At 52.3% G+C, this 16,474-nt stretch overlaps 4 protein-coding genes across 4 annotated transcripts; 3 read left to right on the top strand and 1 right to left on the bottom strand.

Annotated features, from left to right (window-relative positions):
• Positions 1-192: 192 nt before the first annotated feature.
• On the top strand, positions 193-4,697 carry ASPACDRAFT_29926 (putative ABC multidrug transporter; the record flags this gene model as incomplete). Its single annotated transcript, XM_020199681.1, has 9 exons — positions 193-846; positions 905-1,449; positions 1,501-2,006; positions 2,057-2,663; positions 2,716-3,568; positions 3,615-3,821; positions 3,873-4,032; positions 4,099-4,538; positions 4,599-4,697. 9 exons carry the CDS (start codon positions 193-195, stop codon positions 4,695-4,697), a joined length of 4,071 nt encoding a protein of 1,356 aa, XP_020055542.1.
• A 1,090-nt stretch (positions 4,698-5,787) lies between these two features.
• cbhB (putative 1,4-beta-D-glucan-cellobiohydrolyase) lies at positions 5,788-7,877 on the top strand. The gene has a single exon (XM_020198769.1). It carries the CDS (start codon positions 5,986-5,988, stop codon positions 7,633-7,635), a length of 1,650 nt encoding a protein of 549 aa, XP_020055541.1. The 5' UTR covers positions 5,788-5,985; the 3' UTR covers positions 7,636-7,877.
• Positions 7,878-9,061: 1,184 nt separating this feature from the next.
• Positions 9,062-10,533, top strand: egl2 (putative endoglucanase; the record flags this gene model as incomplete). Its single annotated transcript, XM_020203621.1, has 5 exons — positions 9,062-9,140; positions 9,203-9,414; positions 9,471-9,535; positions 9,590-9,687; positions 9,740-10,533. 5 exons carry the CDS (start codon positions 9,062-9,064, stop codon positions 10,531-10,533), a joined length of 1,248 nt encoding a protein of 415 aa, XP_020055540.1.
• A 545-nt stretch (positions 10,534-11,078) lies between these two features.
• On the bottom strand, positions 11,079-14,744 carry ASPACDRAFT_43864 (uncharacterized protein; the record flags this gene model as incomplete). The annotated part of the gene is made up of 4 exons (XM_020201332.1): positions 11,079-12,008; positions 13,526-14,112; positions 14,434-14,647; positions 14,700-14,744. The coding sequence occupies 4 exons, from the start codon at positions 14,742-14,744 to the stop codon at positions 11,079-11,081; spliced, it is 1,776 nt and encodes a 591-aa protein (XP_020055539.1).
• Between the last annotated feature and the right edge of the window lie 1,730 nt (positions 14,745-16,474).

Raw genomic sequence — 16,474 nt, 5'->3', positions numbered from 1 at the left:
AGCCTGAGCTTCCTCGAGCTGTCCGAAAGTAGCTTCAACTGCATTTCTGGATCTGAGTGAGTGTTTCTTTAGACTGAAGCTTCATGGACCGTGATTCTTAGGTATGAGCTTTCCAGCCAGCACTATGGCGGTTGTACTGACCGGGACACCCAAGCACGCATAGCTACGATCTGATCGGACCTATCAGCAAACATGGACACATCATCATCCTCAGCAACGGTCGACATGGAGTCCGGGGCCTCCGATATCCGGAAGCGCTTGACGCTCACATTCCGCAATGTCAGCGTGAACGTTACCGCGCCTGATGCGGCCCTGGGAGAAACACTATTGTCGGTGGCCGACCCGCGACAAATCACCAGCTGGTTCCAGAAGAGCCGGCGGCCCAAGCGGACGATCTTGAAGGAGATCACTGGCCAAGTTCGACCGGGGGAGATGCTCTTCGTTCTCGGTCGTCCCGGTTCCGGCTGTACTTCTTTTCTGCGAGTGTTGTCGAACGATCGCGGTGCCTTCGACGAGGTCGTGGGCGAGACCCGTTACGGAAGTATGGACCACAAGCAGGCAAAGAAGTATCGCCAACAGATCATGTTCAACAACGAGGACGATGTGCACTTCCCCACGCTAACGGTCAATCGAACGATGAAATTTGCTCTGCGGAATAAAGTACCTCGGGAACGGCCTGAACATCTGCAGGACAGGAATGCGTATGTGCAAGAGAAGCGAGATGACATCCTGGGCTCCTTGGGGATTCCGCACACGAAGAAGACTCTGGTCGGAAATGAGTTCATTCGAGGTGTCTCCGGTGGCGAACGGAAACGTGTGTCATTGGCGGAGATGATGGCTGGTCAGGTATGGTTATGAATGCATCGCAGCTTCGTGGATCTATTGCTAAGGATTGTATCTACAGAGCCCTGTTCAGTTCTGGGATAACCCAACTCGAGGCTTGGATTCGAAGACGGCAGTGGAATTTGCTCGCATGCTCCGACGCGAGGCAGACCAGAACGAGAAAACGATCGTGGCTACCATGTACCAGGCGGGCAACGGCATCTACGACCAGTTCGATAAGGTTTTGGTGTTAGCAGATGGTATGGTGACCTACTACGGTCCGCGGGCGATGGCCAGAGCTTACTTTGAGGACATGGGCTTCGTCTGTCCCCGGGGTGCCAATATCGCCGATTTTCTTACCTCCGTCACCGTCACCACGGAGCGTATTGTGGCTCCGGGAATGGAAGGGAAGGTGCCCAATACTGCAGCTGAATTTGAGGCCTACTACCGCCAGAGTTCGATCTGCTCTCAGATGCTCGAGGACATCCAGCCACCAGAGAAGCTGGTTGACGAAGAGATCAACTTGGCCAATGCAGTGCTGATGGAGAAGAGAAAGCAGCATATCCCTCGGCCCCAGAGCGTTTACACGGCGGGTCTCTGGCACCAAGTCGCCAGCTGCACAGTTCGGTGAGTAAAGTCGAACGATTGAACTTTGATTGGGCACTGACATTGGCCCAGTCAATTCCAAATCTTGGCCGGTGATAGACTATCTGCCATCATCAAGGTGGTATCTGCTATTCTCCAAGCTCTTGTTTGTGGTAGTTTGTTCTACAACCTCAAGCTTGACAGCTCTTCCATCTTTCTGAGACCAGGTGCTCTCTTCTTTGCAGTTCTCTATTTCCTTCTGGAAACCATGTCGGAAACAACCGCGTCTTTCATGGGTCGGCCGATTCTCTCGCGCCAAAAGAGATTTGGCTTTTACAGGCCAACAGCCTTCGCGATTGCCAACGCCATTACCGATTTTCCTATTGTGTTGGTGCAGGTCTCCTGCTTTTCATTGATTCTGTACTTCATGGCTGGATTGCAGATGGATGCTGGCCGCTTCTTTACTTACTGGATCATCGTAGTTATGCAAACTCTGTGCTTCATGCAGATGTTCCGAGCGATCGGAGCTCTCTGTAAGAAGTTTGGCAACGCGTCGAAGATGACTGGGTTTGTCTCGACAGTATTTTTCGTCTACGGAGGTAATGCAGTGGAAGCTCGCGTCCAATGAACCAAGCTAACTAAGACGCAGGCTATCTCATTCCCTTCGAGCAGATGCACGTCTGGTTCCGCTGGATCTTCTACCTCAATCCCGGTGCCTATGCGTTCGAAGCCCTGATGGCCAACGAGTTTGTCGGACTCGAGTTGGACTGTGTAGCGCCTGACTATATCCCTTACGGATCTGGTTACCCGGCCGGTGCCTCGCCTAATCGTGGTTGCACGGTCAAAGGAAGCACAGACGGTGTGATTAATGGCGCAGCTTACATTCGGGAGCAATACAGCTATTCCTTCCACCACATTTGGCGCAGCTTCGGTATCATTGTTGGTTTCTGGGCATTCTTCATCTTTCTCACTGCGCTGGGCCTCGAAATGAACAACAACCAATCTGGCTCCTCTGTGCTTCTCTACAAACGAGGTGCCAAGTCCAAGGTAGCCGATGAAGAGGGATCCAGTGCTACCAAGTCAGAGGGCAATGCTCTTGCGCAAACGGGTAAGCAGTCCACTTTCACGTGGAATCATCTCGACTACTATGTTCCCTTCCACGGAGAGAAGAAGCAACTCTTGCACCAGGTGTTCGGGTATGTCAAGCCTGGTAACTTGGTTGCGCTGATGGGAAGTTCGGGTGCTGGTAAAACCACGTAAGCTTGATGATTACCCATTTTTACATCTACCTGGCTAATATGATCTCAGATTGCTTGATGTGCTTGCTCAGCGGAAGGACAGCGGTGAGATCGTCGGATCTATTCTCATTGACGGACGACCTCAAGGTATCAGCTTTCAGCGGACTACTGGATACTGTGAACAGATGGATGTCCACGAGGGCACGGCTACTGTGAGAGAGGCTTTAGTTTTCTCAGCTCTGTTGCGTCAACCTGCCAGCGTGCCACGCGAAGAGAAAATTGCCTATGTTGACCACATCATTGACTTGCTTGAGCTCAGTGATATTAAGGATGCTTTGATCGGTGTCCCGGGCGCGGGCCTCAGCATTGAGCAGCGGAAGAGAGTGACCCTAGGCGTGGAGCTTGTGGCCAAACCGACCTTGCTATTTCTGGATGAGCCGACTTCCGGCCTGGATGGGCAATCGGCCTACAACATTATCCGATTCTTGAGAAAGCTCGTTGATGGTGGCCAAGCTGTATTGTGTACGATTCATCAGCCATCCGCTGTTCTGTTTGACGCTTTCGACTCGCTCGTCCTGCTTGCGAAGGGAGGCAAGATGACCTATTTCGGAGAGACTGGCGAGGACTCACAGAAGGTTCTTGAATACTTTGCGAAGAACGGCGCCCCTTGCCCACCTGACGTGAACCCTGCTGAGCACATCGTGGAAGTGATTCAAGGCAACACTGAAAAGCCGATTGATTGGGTTGATGTCTGGAGCCAGTCCGAAGAACGTGAGCTTGTACTCCGGGATCTTGAAGCACTCAACAAGGAGGCCGAAGCGAACTCAACCGGAGAGGAGGACCACCATGACTTCGCCACCCCCATCTGGTTCCAGTTCAAGATGGTGCTGGAACGCTTGATGACTCAGTTGTGGCGCTCACCGGTATGTATCGGTGTAAAGTCAGATAGATTGGTGCTAACGATCGCAGGATTACATGTGGAACAAGATCATTCTTCACGTGTTCGCTGCCTTGTTCAGTGGCTTCACTTTTTGGAAAATGGGAGACGGCACTTTCGCACTTCAACTGCGCCTGTTTGCTATTTTCAACTTCATCTTCGTTGCCCCGGGCTGTATCAATCAGATGCAGCCGTTCTTCCTGCACAACCGCGATATCTTTGAGACTCGAGAGAAGAAGGTACGTTACAAGAGCCTCTCTTGCAGCCGACTCCGCTGATTTAGCGAATAGTCCAAAACCTACCATTGGATGGCCTTCATTGGAGCTCAAGCCGTCTCCGAGATCCCGTACTTGATCATCTGCGCCACACTTTACTTCGCATGCTGGTACTTCACTGCTGGATTCCCCGTCTCGGCTTACATCTCGGGCCATGTCTACCTTCAGATGATCTGTATGCTTCACCTCTCGCATTTCCCCTTCGAGTCATCCTCAAGCTTAGGCTAACAAACAAACCCAGTCTATGAGTTCCTCTACACATCGATTGGCCAGGCCATCGCCGCCTACGCGCCCAACGAGTACTTCGCCGCCATCATGAACCCTATCCTCATCGGCGCCGGCATGATCAGTTTCTGTGGTGTCGTCGTGCCCTACGACCAGATCACGCCCTTCTGGCGCTACTGGATCTACTACCTGGACCCCTTCACCTACCTCGTCGGTGGTCTCCTGGGCGAAGTGCTCTGGGACGTGAAAGTCCAATGCAAGGCGTCCGAATTCGTCCAGTTCAGCGCCCCGTCCGGCCAGACCTGCGGTCAGTACATGGCGGACTTCATCGCGAACAACACGGGCTACCTGCTGGACGCGAGCGCGACGGGCTCGTGCTCCTTCTGCCAGTATTCGACCGGAGCGGACTACGCCAAGTCGTTCAACTTGAAGGAGAAGTACTATTCCTGGAGAGATGTGAGTTTCTGTCTGTCCCTGGCTCGAAGATGAATGAATGACTGACCTTGTTTCTTGTAGACTGGGATAACGGCGCTGTTCTGCATCACATCGTACGGATTGGTGTTTCTGATGATGAAGTTGAGGAGCAAGAAGACGAAGAGTGCGCGGTCGGAGTGATTCTCTTTTGACATTGTGACGATATGGAGGAGAGAGACTGCAGGCGTTGTTGTGGCATCGCTCTTGGGATTTGGAATGTTTCGTTGAATATACTAATGGCTGGTGGTGGAGTAAGGAGGTGGAGAGTGCCAGGTCGGAGTGAGACATTCAAGGATGTGGTGAATCTTGTTCTGCGTTGGAAATGTTTTATTGGACATAACTGTGGGTGATTGAGGTGAAGACCAATTATACATAGACTAGATATAGATTTATTTTTTGAGAAGCTCAATAAAGCTCGTTGGATCTGTTTGAGCTCTGTTTGTCAGTCGGAGAAACAGTGACCATTCAACATGCTAGGATATGCATTAACTGTTGAGCATAGGGACTTCTAAGAGACTGCGTCAGGGAGTTATGATTCAGAGGAATTTCCCTATCATTTGTGATAGACGAGACAGGGCGACAGGCTAGATTGCGCTAGGCAGCAGATGTTGATGCCCGACATTTCAGGCTCCTTACCGGGCGGAAGGAGAATGAATGAACAACAGCCTTCCTCAGCCCTTCTTCCATCTTTCATCTGAAGATGTTTCTCAACCTCTTTCTTTCGTCGATGTATGCGCGATTTCTTCACATTCGGCATCTAGGAAACACAACTCCGAGCGCCACATAGAACACAATGGACCAAATACACAATATGGAATCACTCGGCGTACCATTGCGGGGACCACGTGGTTTGCCTGGCTAAACGGGGTTGCATACGGCAATTACACTGCAGCACCTGGGGATGTCACAGCCCATGCAAGCCTCTTCAGGCCGGTACTTCATCCTGAGTAAGGAGCGAGCAAACTGCAGAAAACCGAGAAACTGGGGAAAATCAGCCCATGCCTCGGCTATTCTCGCCCCATACGTTACCAACCTGGGGACGGTTCTTCCCCATACGGCCAAGCTGACACCCACGTGAGTGCAATTAGCCGGCGGCGGACTGCCGTTCCTGTCAAGGAACTAATCCCTTCATTTCGGGCTCACTTCGCCTTTGCTCTTGGTATACCACGCGGAAGTGGCTAATTGTGAAGAGCGCCTACGAGATTGCGGTCGGGATGCGGTCCGGAAAGCCGTCGTGCTCTTCTGAGCTCGAGGAAACAGCTTCACGATCTATCTTGTCTATAGAATTGTATAGACAGCAGAGCTACATGAGCGATGAAGAAGATATAAAAGGCCATGCCATTCCCACGGTTTCTGTCGCCATCATCAGCTTCGATCATCATCTTCCTTCAGCTTCAAGCTTCAATCGTCCCTCAATCCGTTGGCAACCATGGTTGACTCTTTCTCCATCTACAAGACGGCTCTCCTGCTGTCCATGCTGGCCACCAGCAATGCGCAGCAGGTCGGCACTTACACCGCTGAAACGCACCCCAGCTTGACCTGGCAAACCTGCAGCGGCAGTGGTAGCTGCACTACCACCAGCGGCAGCGTGGTCATTGACGCCAATTGGCGCTGGGTGCACGAGGTTGGTGGTTACACCAACTGCTATAGCGGCAACACTTGGGACAGTTCGATCTGCTCCACCGATACCACCTGCGCGTCCGAATGTGCCCTCGAGGGTGCCACTTACGAGAGCACCTATGGTGTGACCACCAGCGGCTCGTCGCTCCGCCTCAACTTCGTCACTACGTCGTCGCAGAAGAACATCGGCTCGCGTCTGTATCTTCTGGCTGACGACAGCACCTACGAGACTTTCAAGCTTCTCAATCGGGAATTCACTTTCGATGTCGACGTCTCGAACCTTCCCTGCGGACTGAACGGCGCCCTCTACTTCGTCTCTATGGACGCTGACGGCGGCGTTTCCCGCTTCCCGACGAACAAGGCTGGCGCCAAGTATGGAACCGGATATTGCGACTCCCAATGTCCTCGGGATCTCAAGTTCATCGATGGTGAAGCCAACATTGAGGGCTGGGAGCCATCTTCGACCGATGTTAATGCGGGTACTGGTAACCATGGCTCCTGCTGCCCTGAGATGGATATCTGGGAGGCGAACAGCGTCTCCAGTGCCTTCACCGCCCACCCTTGCGACTCCGTCCAGCAAACCATGTGTACGGGCGATACCTGCGGTGGCACTTACAGTGACACTACCGACCGTTACTCCGGTACTTGCGATCCTGATGGATGCGATTTCAACCCCTACCGCCTGGGCAACACCGACTTCTATGGTCTCGGAAAGACCGTCGACACCAGCAAGCCCTTCACGGTCGTGACGCAGTTCATCACCAACGATGGTACTGACACTGGTACCCTGACTGAGATCCGTCGTCTCTACGTGCAGAACGGTGTCGTGATTGGCAACGGTCCCTCCACCTACACTGCCGCGAGCGGCAACTCGATCACCGAGAGCTTCTGCAAGGCCGAGAAGACCTTGTTCGGTGACACCAACGTCTTCGACACCCACGGCGGACTGTCTGCCATGGGTGACGCCCTCGGCGACGGCATGGTCCTGGTGCTCAGTCTGTGGGATGACCACGCCGCTGACATGCTCTGGCTCGACAGCGACTACCCCACCACCAGCTCGGCTACCAGCCCTGGTGTCGCCCGCGGTTCCTGCCCCACCACCACCGGAAATGCCACCTACGTTGAGGCCAACTACCCGAACTCGTATGTCACCTACTCCAACATCAAGTTCGGTACCCTCAACTCGACCTACTCCGGTTCGACCTCGGGCGGCTCCAGCTCCAGCAGCACCACCTTGACTACCAAGGCCTCGACCAGCACCACTAGCTCCAAGACCAGCACCACCACCACTAGCTCCAAGACCACTACCACCACTTCCAAGACGTCCACCACCTCGAGCTCGTCCACCAATGTTGCCCAGCTGTACGGACAGTGCGGTGGACAGGGATGGACTGGCCCCACCACCTGCGCCAGCGGCACTTGCACCAAGCAGAATGACTACTACTCGCAGTGCCTGTAGGGGGTGAGCTAGCCATTGAGGTGATCTCGATGAAAGAGGGAGAATAACAAGGAATGATGAGGTAGGAGAAAGTATGATGGCAATTTGTTACTTCCGGCAGGATCTCAAGCTTAGGACTAGTCTAGCAAATGAAAGGCTGTTTTTTTACCACTCAAAATGCATGAGATGGACAGTAGTCTAACAGTAACCAGTAAGGTAGTGAGCCTGTAGCCCGAAATGTCAGGAACAAAGTTATGCAGGATTGCAGGCTTGCAGAAGTGCAAAAGTGCAGAAGTGCAGAAGAGCCGCCGAAGAAACTCAACCCCGCACGGTCATGTGCTCCTCACCTGATCCCCCCCACTAATTGCGCTGATCGATCGATCTCTCCTCTCTCCCTTCTCCTGCTATTCAACCAAGTCTTGTTATTTGTCGCTTCGACTTCAAGTTATCTGGTATAGTCCATACAACGGCTTGATAATACGATTCCATGTCTTCCTTCTCTATTTCACCTGTCCCAGATATTAACTCGGATGGCCCAATCACCTTTGTGAAAATGATCTGAAATCGTCAAGACTGTGTGTCCATGTCCTATTCTTGAATGAACCCAAAGGGCGCTTGAGGGTCTCATACATCTGGTGCACTATACCAGTCACGAAGTCCTAGTCACCCAATTTCCGCAAGGATATTACCCAAGCGCCACGATCTCCTCAAACAATTGAATAGTGCCGACAATTCCTCAGGGGCACCTGACCACAAACCACGCCACCGACGTTTCGGCAGTGAATTCAACCATGCTACCCAACGCCAAGCGCGTGCATTAGCGCCGGTGGGCTTCCTGCCGGGAAAAGGAACAAAGGCCCCGGAGCATGCAGCGCCAAGTAACGTGGGTGGACGGGATAATCTCCGCATCACGAACTTTGTTTGTTGGGCCTGCTTTTGCAATGCCGGGGTTGGCACGGACGAGGTGGCCTCCCTCTCACGCCCTATATCGCTCGGGATTAGCGAGGTCAGACGAAATGCCAGTCCTTAGTCCTGGTCTGCCCCCCCCCTCGCACCATTCCGGATCGGCAAAGGCATGCCTAATCCGTCACTGTTCTGCAGTGGGGCTCAGGCACCACTGGGACATGATGGTCTGTGCGGGACAGGAAATTGCCGTGACGGATTTGTCTCCGCGTTTTCTTCGGAGCTTGGGGTCTGGGGTTCTGGGGTCGCTGTTACTGCTCCTCCTTGCTGTGTGTGTATGTGTGTGCCATCGACAGCGGCTGACGGCCCGAGAGGCCGTCTTCTTGAGCAGCGAGGTCGAAGTCGCTCGTCCTTGTCGTTCTCCGTTAGGGGTTGTTTGGGCAATTTGGCCCCCGTCTTCGGGGTATAAGTTGAGGTGGTCAAGCTCGATGGGAAAGGAGGAAGGAATGTAAAATCCAGCATCAGCATCGCCGCTTCGGACATCATGAAGCTCGCCGTATTGACACTGCTTCTCTCCCAAGTGTGGGCGGCCCCTCAGGCCAAACGCTCCTCCAATTTTCTCTGTATGGGCCGCTGTTCATCCTTCAGCTTCCATGTCTCAGAGACCTATACTGACTGCAGATAGGGCTTGGAAGCAATGAGTCCGGCGCAGAGTTTGGCCAGGCCAACATTCCCGGTGTTTTGGGGACGGACTACATCTGGCCTGACGCGAGTAAGATCCAGGTCTTGGTGAATGCGGGCATGAATATCTTCCGCGTCCCGTTCATGATGGAGCGTCTGATTCCGACTTCATTGACCGGGGCGGCCGATGCCACCTACCTGGCGGATCTCGAGGCCGTATGTTCTAGCATTCTGGTTAAATTTCTCTACATCATACTGACTTCTGTGATCAGACTATCAATTCAATCACCAGCCTCGGAGCCTATGCGGTCGTTGACCCCCATAACTTTGGACGATAGTAAACAAGCCTTTTCTGACTCTCTCAGGGTTCTAACTAATACATGCTTGTTAGCTATGGAAACATCATTACGTCTACGTCCGATTTTGCCGCATTCTGGACCACTGTTGCTAAGGTGTTCGCGTCAAACGACCATGTCATCTTCGATACCAGTACGTCTCCTTTCTCTCTCTGCACGTTACCGGACTAACAAGTCTCGCGCAGATAACGAGTATCATGACGAAGACCAAACCCTTGTCTTCGACCTCAACCAGGCAGCGATTAATGCCATCCGTGCTGCTGGCGCGACCAGTCAGTACATCTTTGTGGAGGGTAACTCCTACAGCGGGGCATGGACCTGGACGACCTACAACACCAACCTCGTCAACCTGACCGACCCCTCAGACAAGATCATCTACGAGATGCACCAGTACCTCGACAGCGATGGGTCCGGCACGAGCGCGGACTGCGTGAGCACCACGATCGGCGCCGAGCGCGTCGCCGCCGCCACCACCTGGCTGCGCCAGAACGGCAAGCGCGCGGTCCTGGGCGAGTTCGCCGGCGGCGCCAACAGCCAGTGTTTGACAGCCGTGAAAGGGATGCTGGACGCGCTGAGCGCCGCCAGTGACGTGTGGCTGGGTGCGCTGTGGTGGTCGGCCGGACCCTGGTGGGGCACCTATATCTTCAACATGGAGCCGACGACGGGCACCGCCTACACCTACTATCTGTCCCTGCTGCAGAGCTATGTGCCCGGTGGCTCGTCGGGAACGACGACGACGACGACGACCGCTGTTGCAACCACCACCACTACCACCACCAAGGCCTCCACGACGAGCACTGCCACTAGCACCAAGACCACCACCACTAGCACGAAGACGACTACCACCGCTACTTCTACCTCCACTGCCGTGGCGTCTCTTTACGGCCAGTGCGGTGGCATTGGATGGACTGGGGCGACGACATGCGCCAGTGGGTCGACCTGCACTAAGCAGAATGACTATTACTCGCAGTGCTTGTAGGCGGGGAGATGGTGGGTGGGGGATATGTGTATTGGCTCTTTCGCTCAGAACATTCGATATGCCGCCTAGTATACTGACAGTATTCTGACAACTTCAGATGACTGGAAATTTGACTTCTTTTGATATTTTCAGTTCGAAGCCGTAAAGGTGGCTTGCGTGACATGAGATTTCATTCCTGTCGATATCTCCTGAAGCACAAAGCCACCCAACATCTTGCACTAGATCAGATGGAGTTATCGAGCTTGAGGAGAAGTTTCGTTTCTTTCGAAGGAAATGGTTGAATCATGATTGAGTGTGAAAAGGGTGTGGAGCAACCGGGCGACAAGAATAGCTGACCTGACTACCGCAAAAGGAAGTCTCCAAATATGATTTTCATTCTTGCAAAGGACAGAAAGACCTAGAGCAGATTTAGAAACAGTATGGCGGAAGTGTGGTGGGCAGGAAGGAGACAGCAAAAGAGAGAGACAAAAGAAAGCTCCCTCCCTGCTCATTCTACCAACCAAACTTGCGTTCAGAAAGCTTGAGGGAGTGGAAGAGACAGCAAGTCATTTGAAGATCATGAGGGCGAGTTCGATCAATGTTGCATGCGCGAAGACCACATTCCTCTCACGCGGGGCTACTGGCTGCCTGCCAATCACTCGGTGGAATTCCAGCACAACCGGTGGTCCCTGAACTGAAGGATGTGTAGTTCCCACCTTCACCACCGTAGTGGTGATGCGTTGGGGGATAAAGCCGGGTCCGCCGGCGGCGACGCGCGCCCGAGTGACTGGCTGGCGCTGCGGGAAATACTTCTCTATCGTGAGCGTCTGATCTGACCGTGAGACTTTCAAGAGCAAGACAAGCAATACCCTGCCGCCTGAATTCGCTATCCACCAGTTAACATCCTGGCGGAGTCGGGATAAGGATTCGGAGAGGCCGCTCTCAATCACAAAATGGGGCCAGTCGGTGCCGGTGGGTCTCAGCAGTCCATTCCTGTACGAAGAGTCTGCTTCCTTCCGAGAAGCTGAGCGCGCCGTGTATCGCCCGGCCCCGGTAGGTTCACGCTCCATGACGCGGACCCCCATATTCGTCAAAGCAGTGACCGTCTCCTCGGCAAAACTGCGGTGCGCCTTCTCATGGTGGAGAGTTGGAACCTTGATCAAAAGAGTCTCAATGTCGGGGAAGTAGGTGAGGCGAACAGCCCGTCGCACCTGATCACGACTTTCTTCCAACGAATGGAGATCCTCGGCCGACACATGCTTAAACGACAGGTACTGATTGGCGTCGCGCTGCCTTAGCCGCTCCTGAAGAGCGGCGATCTCTCGAGTTAGATCCTGTAGTCCTCTGTAGGTCTGTGGGGGATACTGGCCTGTCATGGCCAGCACGGTTGACGGCGGGACGGGGTAGGGGGTGATTCGCATGGTCTCAGCAGCGGATGAGCGTGATGATGACAACTCTGTCAACGGCGTCGACTCGTCGTTCCCCGTTGTTGTTGTCTCAGGCGGTTGTAAGTTAGCAAGGTTCATCATGACGTAAATCTACCTCATACCTTCGGAACGGAATGGTAGTGATAGCGGGTTATGAGAAGATCGGTACGTTGTTGGCGGTGTATGACAGTCAAGTAGCCTGAAGATCTTGTTCGATCACAATCTCAGCCAGAGGAATAGGTAGAAAACAAAGAAAAGAGGGTAGAGGATGTTCTAGTGGAAGGCGTATGATGCACATCCTCTGTAGACTTATTCTAGGATGGCGACGAAGTAAGCAAATGAGACCGATTCTGGCCCAGTGAATGGTCCTGGACATAAAATTGCAGATATCGCTTTGCCTGGTTTCTTTCAATGTAACTATATCTATTCATTCGCAAACTGTTGTTGTCCTCAGACCATCAAAGTACGTGATCTATAACCATTCACTAAAGCAGAGTTTTTGCCCATGTGTTAGCTCTAATACTAACCGGAAAACCAATATTGTTACATACAGCCACCTCAAACAGCATTATCTGCACAGAAAATACCAATCCCCAATCTACTTCATTTCATGTGACCATGTACTCCACAGTTGCTATCCTGCCAAGAGTTTTCGATCCACCTTATCTCCCAGAGCCTTATTTATCTCGATCACAAGCCCGATACATCCCCCCTGTCTCCCAAACGGACATAAAACGCTGATTAGAAGCCTCCAGCCTCGAGTTCCTAGTGTGGGACCAAAGGAGTCCACGGACCGGGATTCCCCCTTAGTTGCACCCGAGCGAGGTTCTGTTCTGAGGCCTGCAAATTTGAGTTATATTGTTGACGTAGTATATGGACCTCAATGGGATATCTCAACCGCTTCTCTAACTTGAGATGGAAGCTATACAATATCAGGTATTTCCTACTTTGTTTGGTCGGCGTGGCTTTTCGTACGTTCGAATTCTCATAGTGATATGACACAGCCAAACAAAAGATAAGTGGATAGTTTGAGATAGTTTGAGATGGCGCAGAGTGACTGCTTCTCGGCCCTGAATTTTCATTGCATACACACACGAACAAACTCGGTATGTGAATACGACAGTCCTACAAGAACTCGGCCAAGAACTCCATCCTTTCATGGATATCTTGGTCTATCACATAGACCTCGCAATAGTGCATCTCTCATCGTTCGTATCCGCACTGCGAGTATTCATTCTTCATTGTTTCGTCAATTCCCAGGCAGATGGGTAATGACGTATCTTTCAAAGTAGCATGTTCTGCGCAACTCATGGCTGATCCACGAGTCTGTCTTCAGTTTATTCGTTCGCTTATTTACTAGTTATCTTTGGCTTGGTTTGCGGCTAGGCCTTGGTGAGATGCTTCGTGTGCTGAGCCTAAAGACTCGACTTAGTTCTGAGATTCGAGTTCCTAGGCTGCTATTGACTCTGTAAGAAGTTTCGAGATTCTGCTCTTGTTCTACCGTACATCCTCCTTCACATATACTGGTAGATATATGACAACCCCGGGCAAACCCACAATGTTCCATCCACTGCCCGAGCGCAAACCCACTCCTGTGACAGAGGAATATCATCGTCGCCCTCGCCATCCTGCCCCGAGGATACAGGCACGTCCGCGTACGTTATCAGTGCCCCTCCGACCATCGCTTCCCCGGAGTCATCGATCCACCTCGTGCGCTGCTCGGCGCGGTGCAGCCGGGACCAAAAGCTGGCTTGCCCCAGGGCCGCTGGAAGATAGTGGTCGCGGACACGAGCGTCACGGCGGTGGCCCTCCCTGGTGTTGACGACCAGCACCCATTGCAAACCTAGCCAGGGCAGACGGTCTACCACGTCCGAGGGCAGCGCCTCGTCCATGTAGCAATCGGGTCGCGTGAGGACCATATGCGTGAGATTCGGTGAGCACTGCAGCAGACCCTTCACGAAATAACCCTCTACACAAGGGTTGTATAGCGCGAGACGGCGCAGGCGCGGCCAAGTGAGCCATACCGCGGGGTCTTCAATCAATTCCCCCGCTTCCGGCTCCTGCGGCAAGGAATTCAGGTAGAGCTCGTCCTGGACGGAGCAGAAATCCTCCAGCACGGCGAGGTGGGAGAACGCGGCGCGAAGGATCGCGCGCAGGCCCCGCACGTCGTCTTCTGCGTACAAATATCAGGGGGGGGGGATGTTGATGACGAGGCTTTGGAGAGGAGCCCCAACCTGCGAGAGCAGATCGCAAACCTAGTAGACCGTGTGGTCATCGAGCTGATCGGGCGGAAATGGGGCCAGGTAGAGTGAGTGATCCTGAATTGGCTGTGAGATAGGTGGGCTCGATCGTTAGTAGTAGTATCGCTGCTTTCCTCCAAATACCTGCTTTGGCCCAGCAGCTTGTAGTCACTCCCGCGAGTCGATGTAGAGACAGTGCTGGAAGAGCAGCCGTCGCGAGGGGTGGTGAGTGAGTTTGCATGCCAAGGTAAGACTAAGCAAGGTCTGTGCTACAATGTCGCCCGGGGGATTGTTCGCTGCCAGCTCAGCAAAGTCTCCATCGTAAGTTGGGTTAATCTTAATCAGCTCGGCATAAATCTCCTGTATGGTGCCGCTGAGGATCACGGTGGGACCCCCAGGGCTTGTTTCCATTTCCCAAGAAAACTCCTCTACACCATAACCTGGGAGACGAGCTTCAAGTCCATGGGCCTAAAGGATGTATCAGGGATATGCAACAAAGCACAGATAATGGAACGCGTACAAGATAGAAGGCTGCGAATGCAGGAAGAAAGGTGATAAGTCTCATCTTCGTTGGAGCTTGAGAGAGTTTTCAAACCAGAGAAGGAGAAGATCTGAGATTGTTAATCAGACCCGTGCTGGTAAGCAGAAGAGGATATCGCATTTTCGAGGGAGAGGATGGTCAATTTATACCTTTCACTCGGACACTTTGATACTTATTTCTGGACAAACGACAAGAATGTGTCCAAGGGAAAGTGTGAACCACCCTTGTTCAATGTTGCATTAGAAAGTCTCGTAGCAAGCTAATGCACCTGCGCTACTCCGTCAGCACCAGGGTTGTGTAGACGTTCTATCCAATAAACTTAAAGTCAGGAGTCCCATACTCGACTCCCACTATTCATTCAAGGGTCAAGTGGCAAGACCGGAGTTAGTAAGAGGTGTCGAGGATAGAAATAGATTGAGTGACTCCTCACGGTTGACATAAATTTCCGACTGTCTACCGATGGACTTTTGTGAGCTCTCTGGATCTCTATTAAATGTTGATGAGTTTGCTCTCACAAGAGATTGAATCACACCTTCCAATGTAGCGATTCCCTAAGTGAGAGAGTTCTGGTTACTCGACAGAGCCAGGCAGTCATGAAAGTTAGCGTGGAATCGAATGGCTAGATAGTTGACTTACGGCTAATATCATCCTAGCAATCCGAAGAGCGCCGAGACTACCGAAGATTATCTAGAAGACCTCATACCACAGTCTATGCGACTCGAACTAGATGCTACTCACTAACCGCAAGAGTGCAATGGTCAAGTCTGATCCTGCGCAGAGCATTGAAACAATACCCATCCGGCACTAGCGAAACGGTCACTTATCATATGCTGAATGCAACTGCTCGGGGTCGGGATAAAATTTATGGCTCGTAGCACACAGTCATAAACCTCAAATCAATTTCTTAGAGAGTGGAATCAAGGACCTTGAGTCAGGAGCCAATCCAGTGTGGGCGTGGGTCAGAGTGGCTAGCAGTTGAGACTGTGAAGCTAGTACGTGGTCGATTAATTTCCATGAGCACAATGGCCTCGGCGAAGCTAGATTCAAGGGTTCCAAGTCGGGTTCCCCATGTAACGATTGCACGTAACATTAATGTGAATTGGCTGAGAGAAGGTGGTTCTGCTTCATGGCAAGGCAAATGATATCCAGTACAGTGAAGTGCGAAATTGATAACAAAGCGAGACGGAAGGGAGCTAGCATGTTAGGATGACATATTGCTAGCAGAAGGGATATAAGAAATGTCTAAGCCATACTCATGCGCTAAATCAGCTTGCATACGGCTGAGACAATCAGGGAGATGAATGCTCGAGGATGCTCGAGCTGTTTGATGAAGACTGGGTCGAACGGATGAAGTTCGGAGGATCGAGTGTTGTTGACTGACAGGGTACGAAAGACCCTAAATACCACAAGCAAGCGCAGCTTCCATCATAGTGCACTTACTTACCTGATCCTTAACATACGAAGCCGAGCCCCTGACAGCTCGTTTCCTCATCAGGCCGGTCGCCTTTCGCTTTACCTTCCTAGAGCTTCCTGATGCCTTATAGTCTGGGGTTCCTATCCCAGGTTTTCCTTCTAGAATATCGCTGACATATAGCTCGATATTTCATGGTACGATACTTTGGTGTTACAGCCCTGAATGGCCGAGTCGGGACCGAAGGCTACGTTGTGAAACAATATTCCACGGATATCGGGATTGGGTGGTCTAAAATTGTGTTCATAGATTAACTTCCTAACCGTATCTCCCCGGAAAGCCG

The sequence above is a fragment of the Aspergillus aculeatus genome (genome assembly GCF_001890905.1).
Source record: "Aspergillus aculeatus ATCC 16872 unplaced genomic scaffold ASPACscaffold_9, whole genome shotgun sequence".
Lineage (NCBI taxonomy): Eukaryota > Fungi > Ascomycota > Eurotiomycetes > Eurotiales > Aspergillaceae > Aspergillus > Aspergillus aculeatus.
Note: the sequence above shows the minus strand (reverse complement) of the source record. Positions and strands in the feature narration are given on the sequence as shown.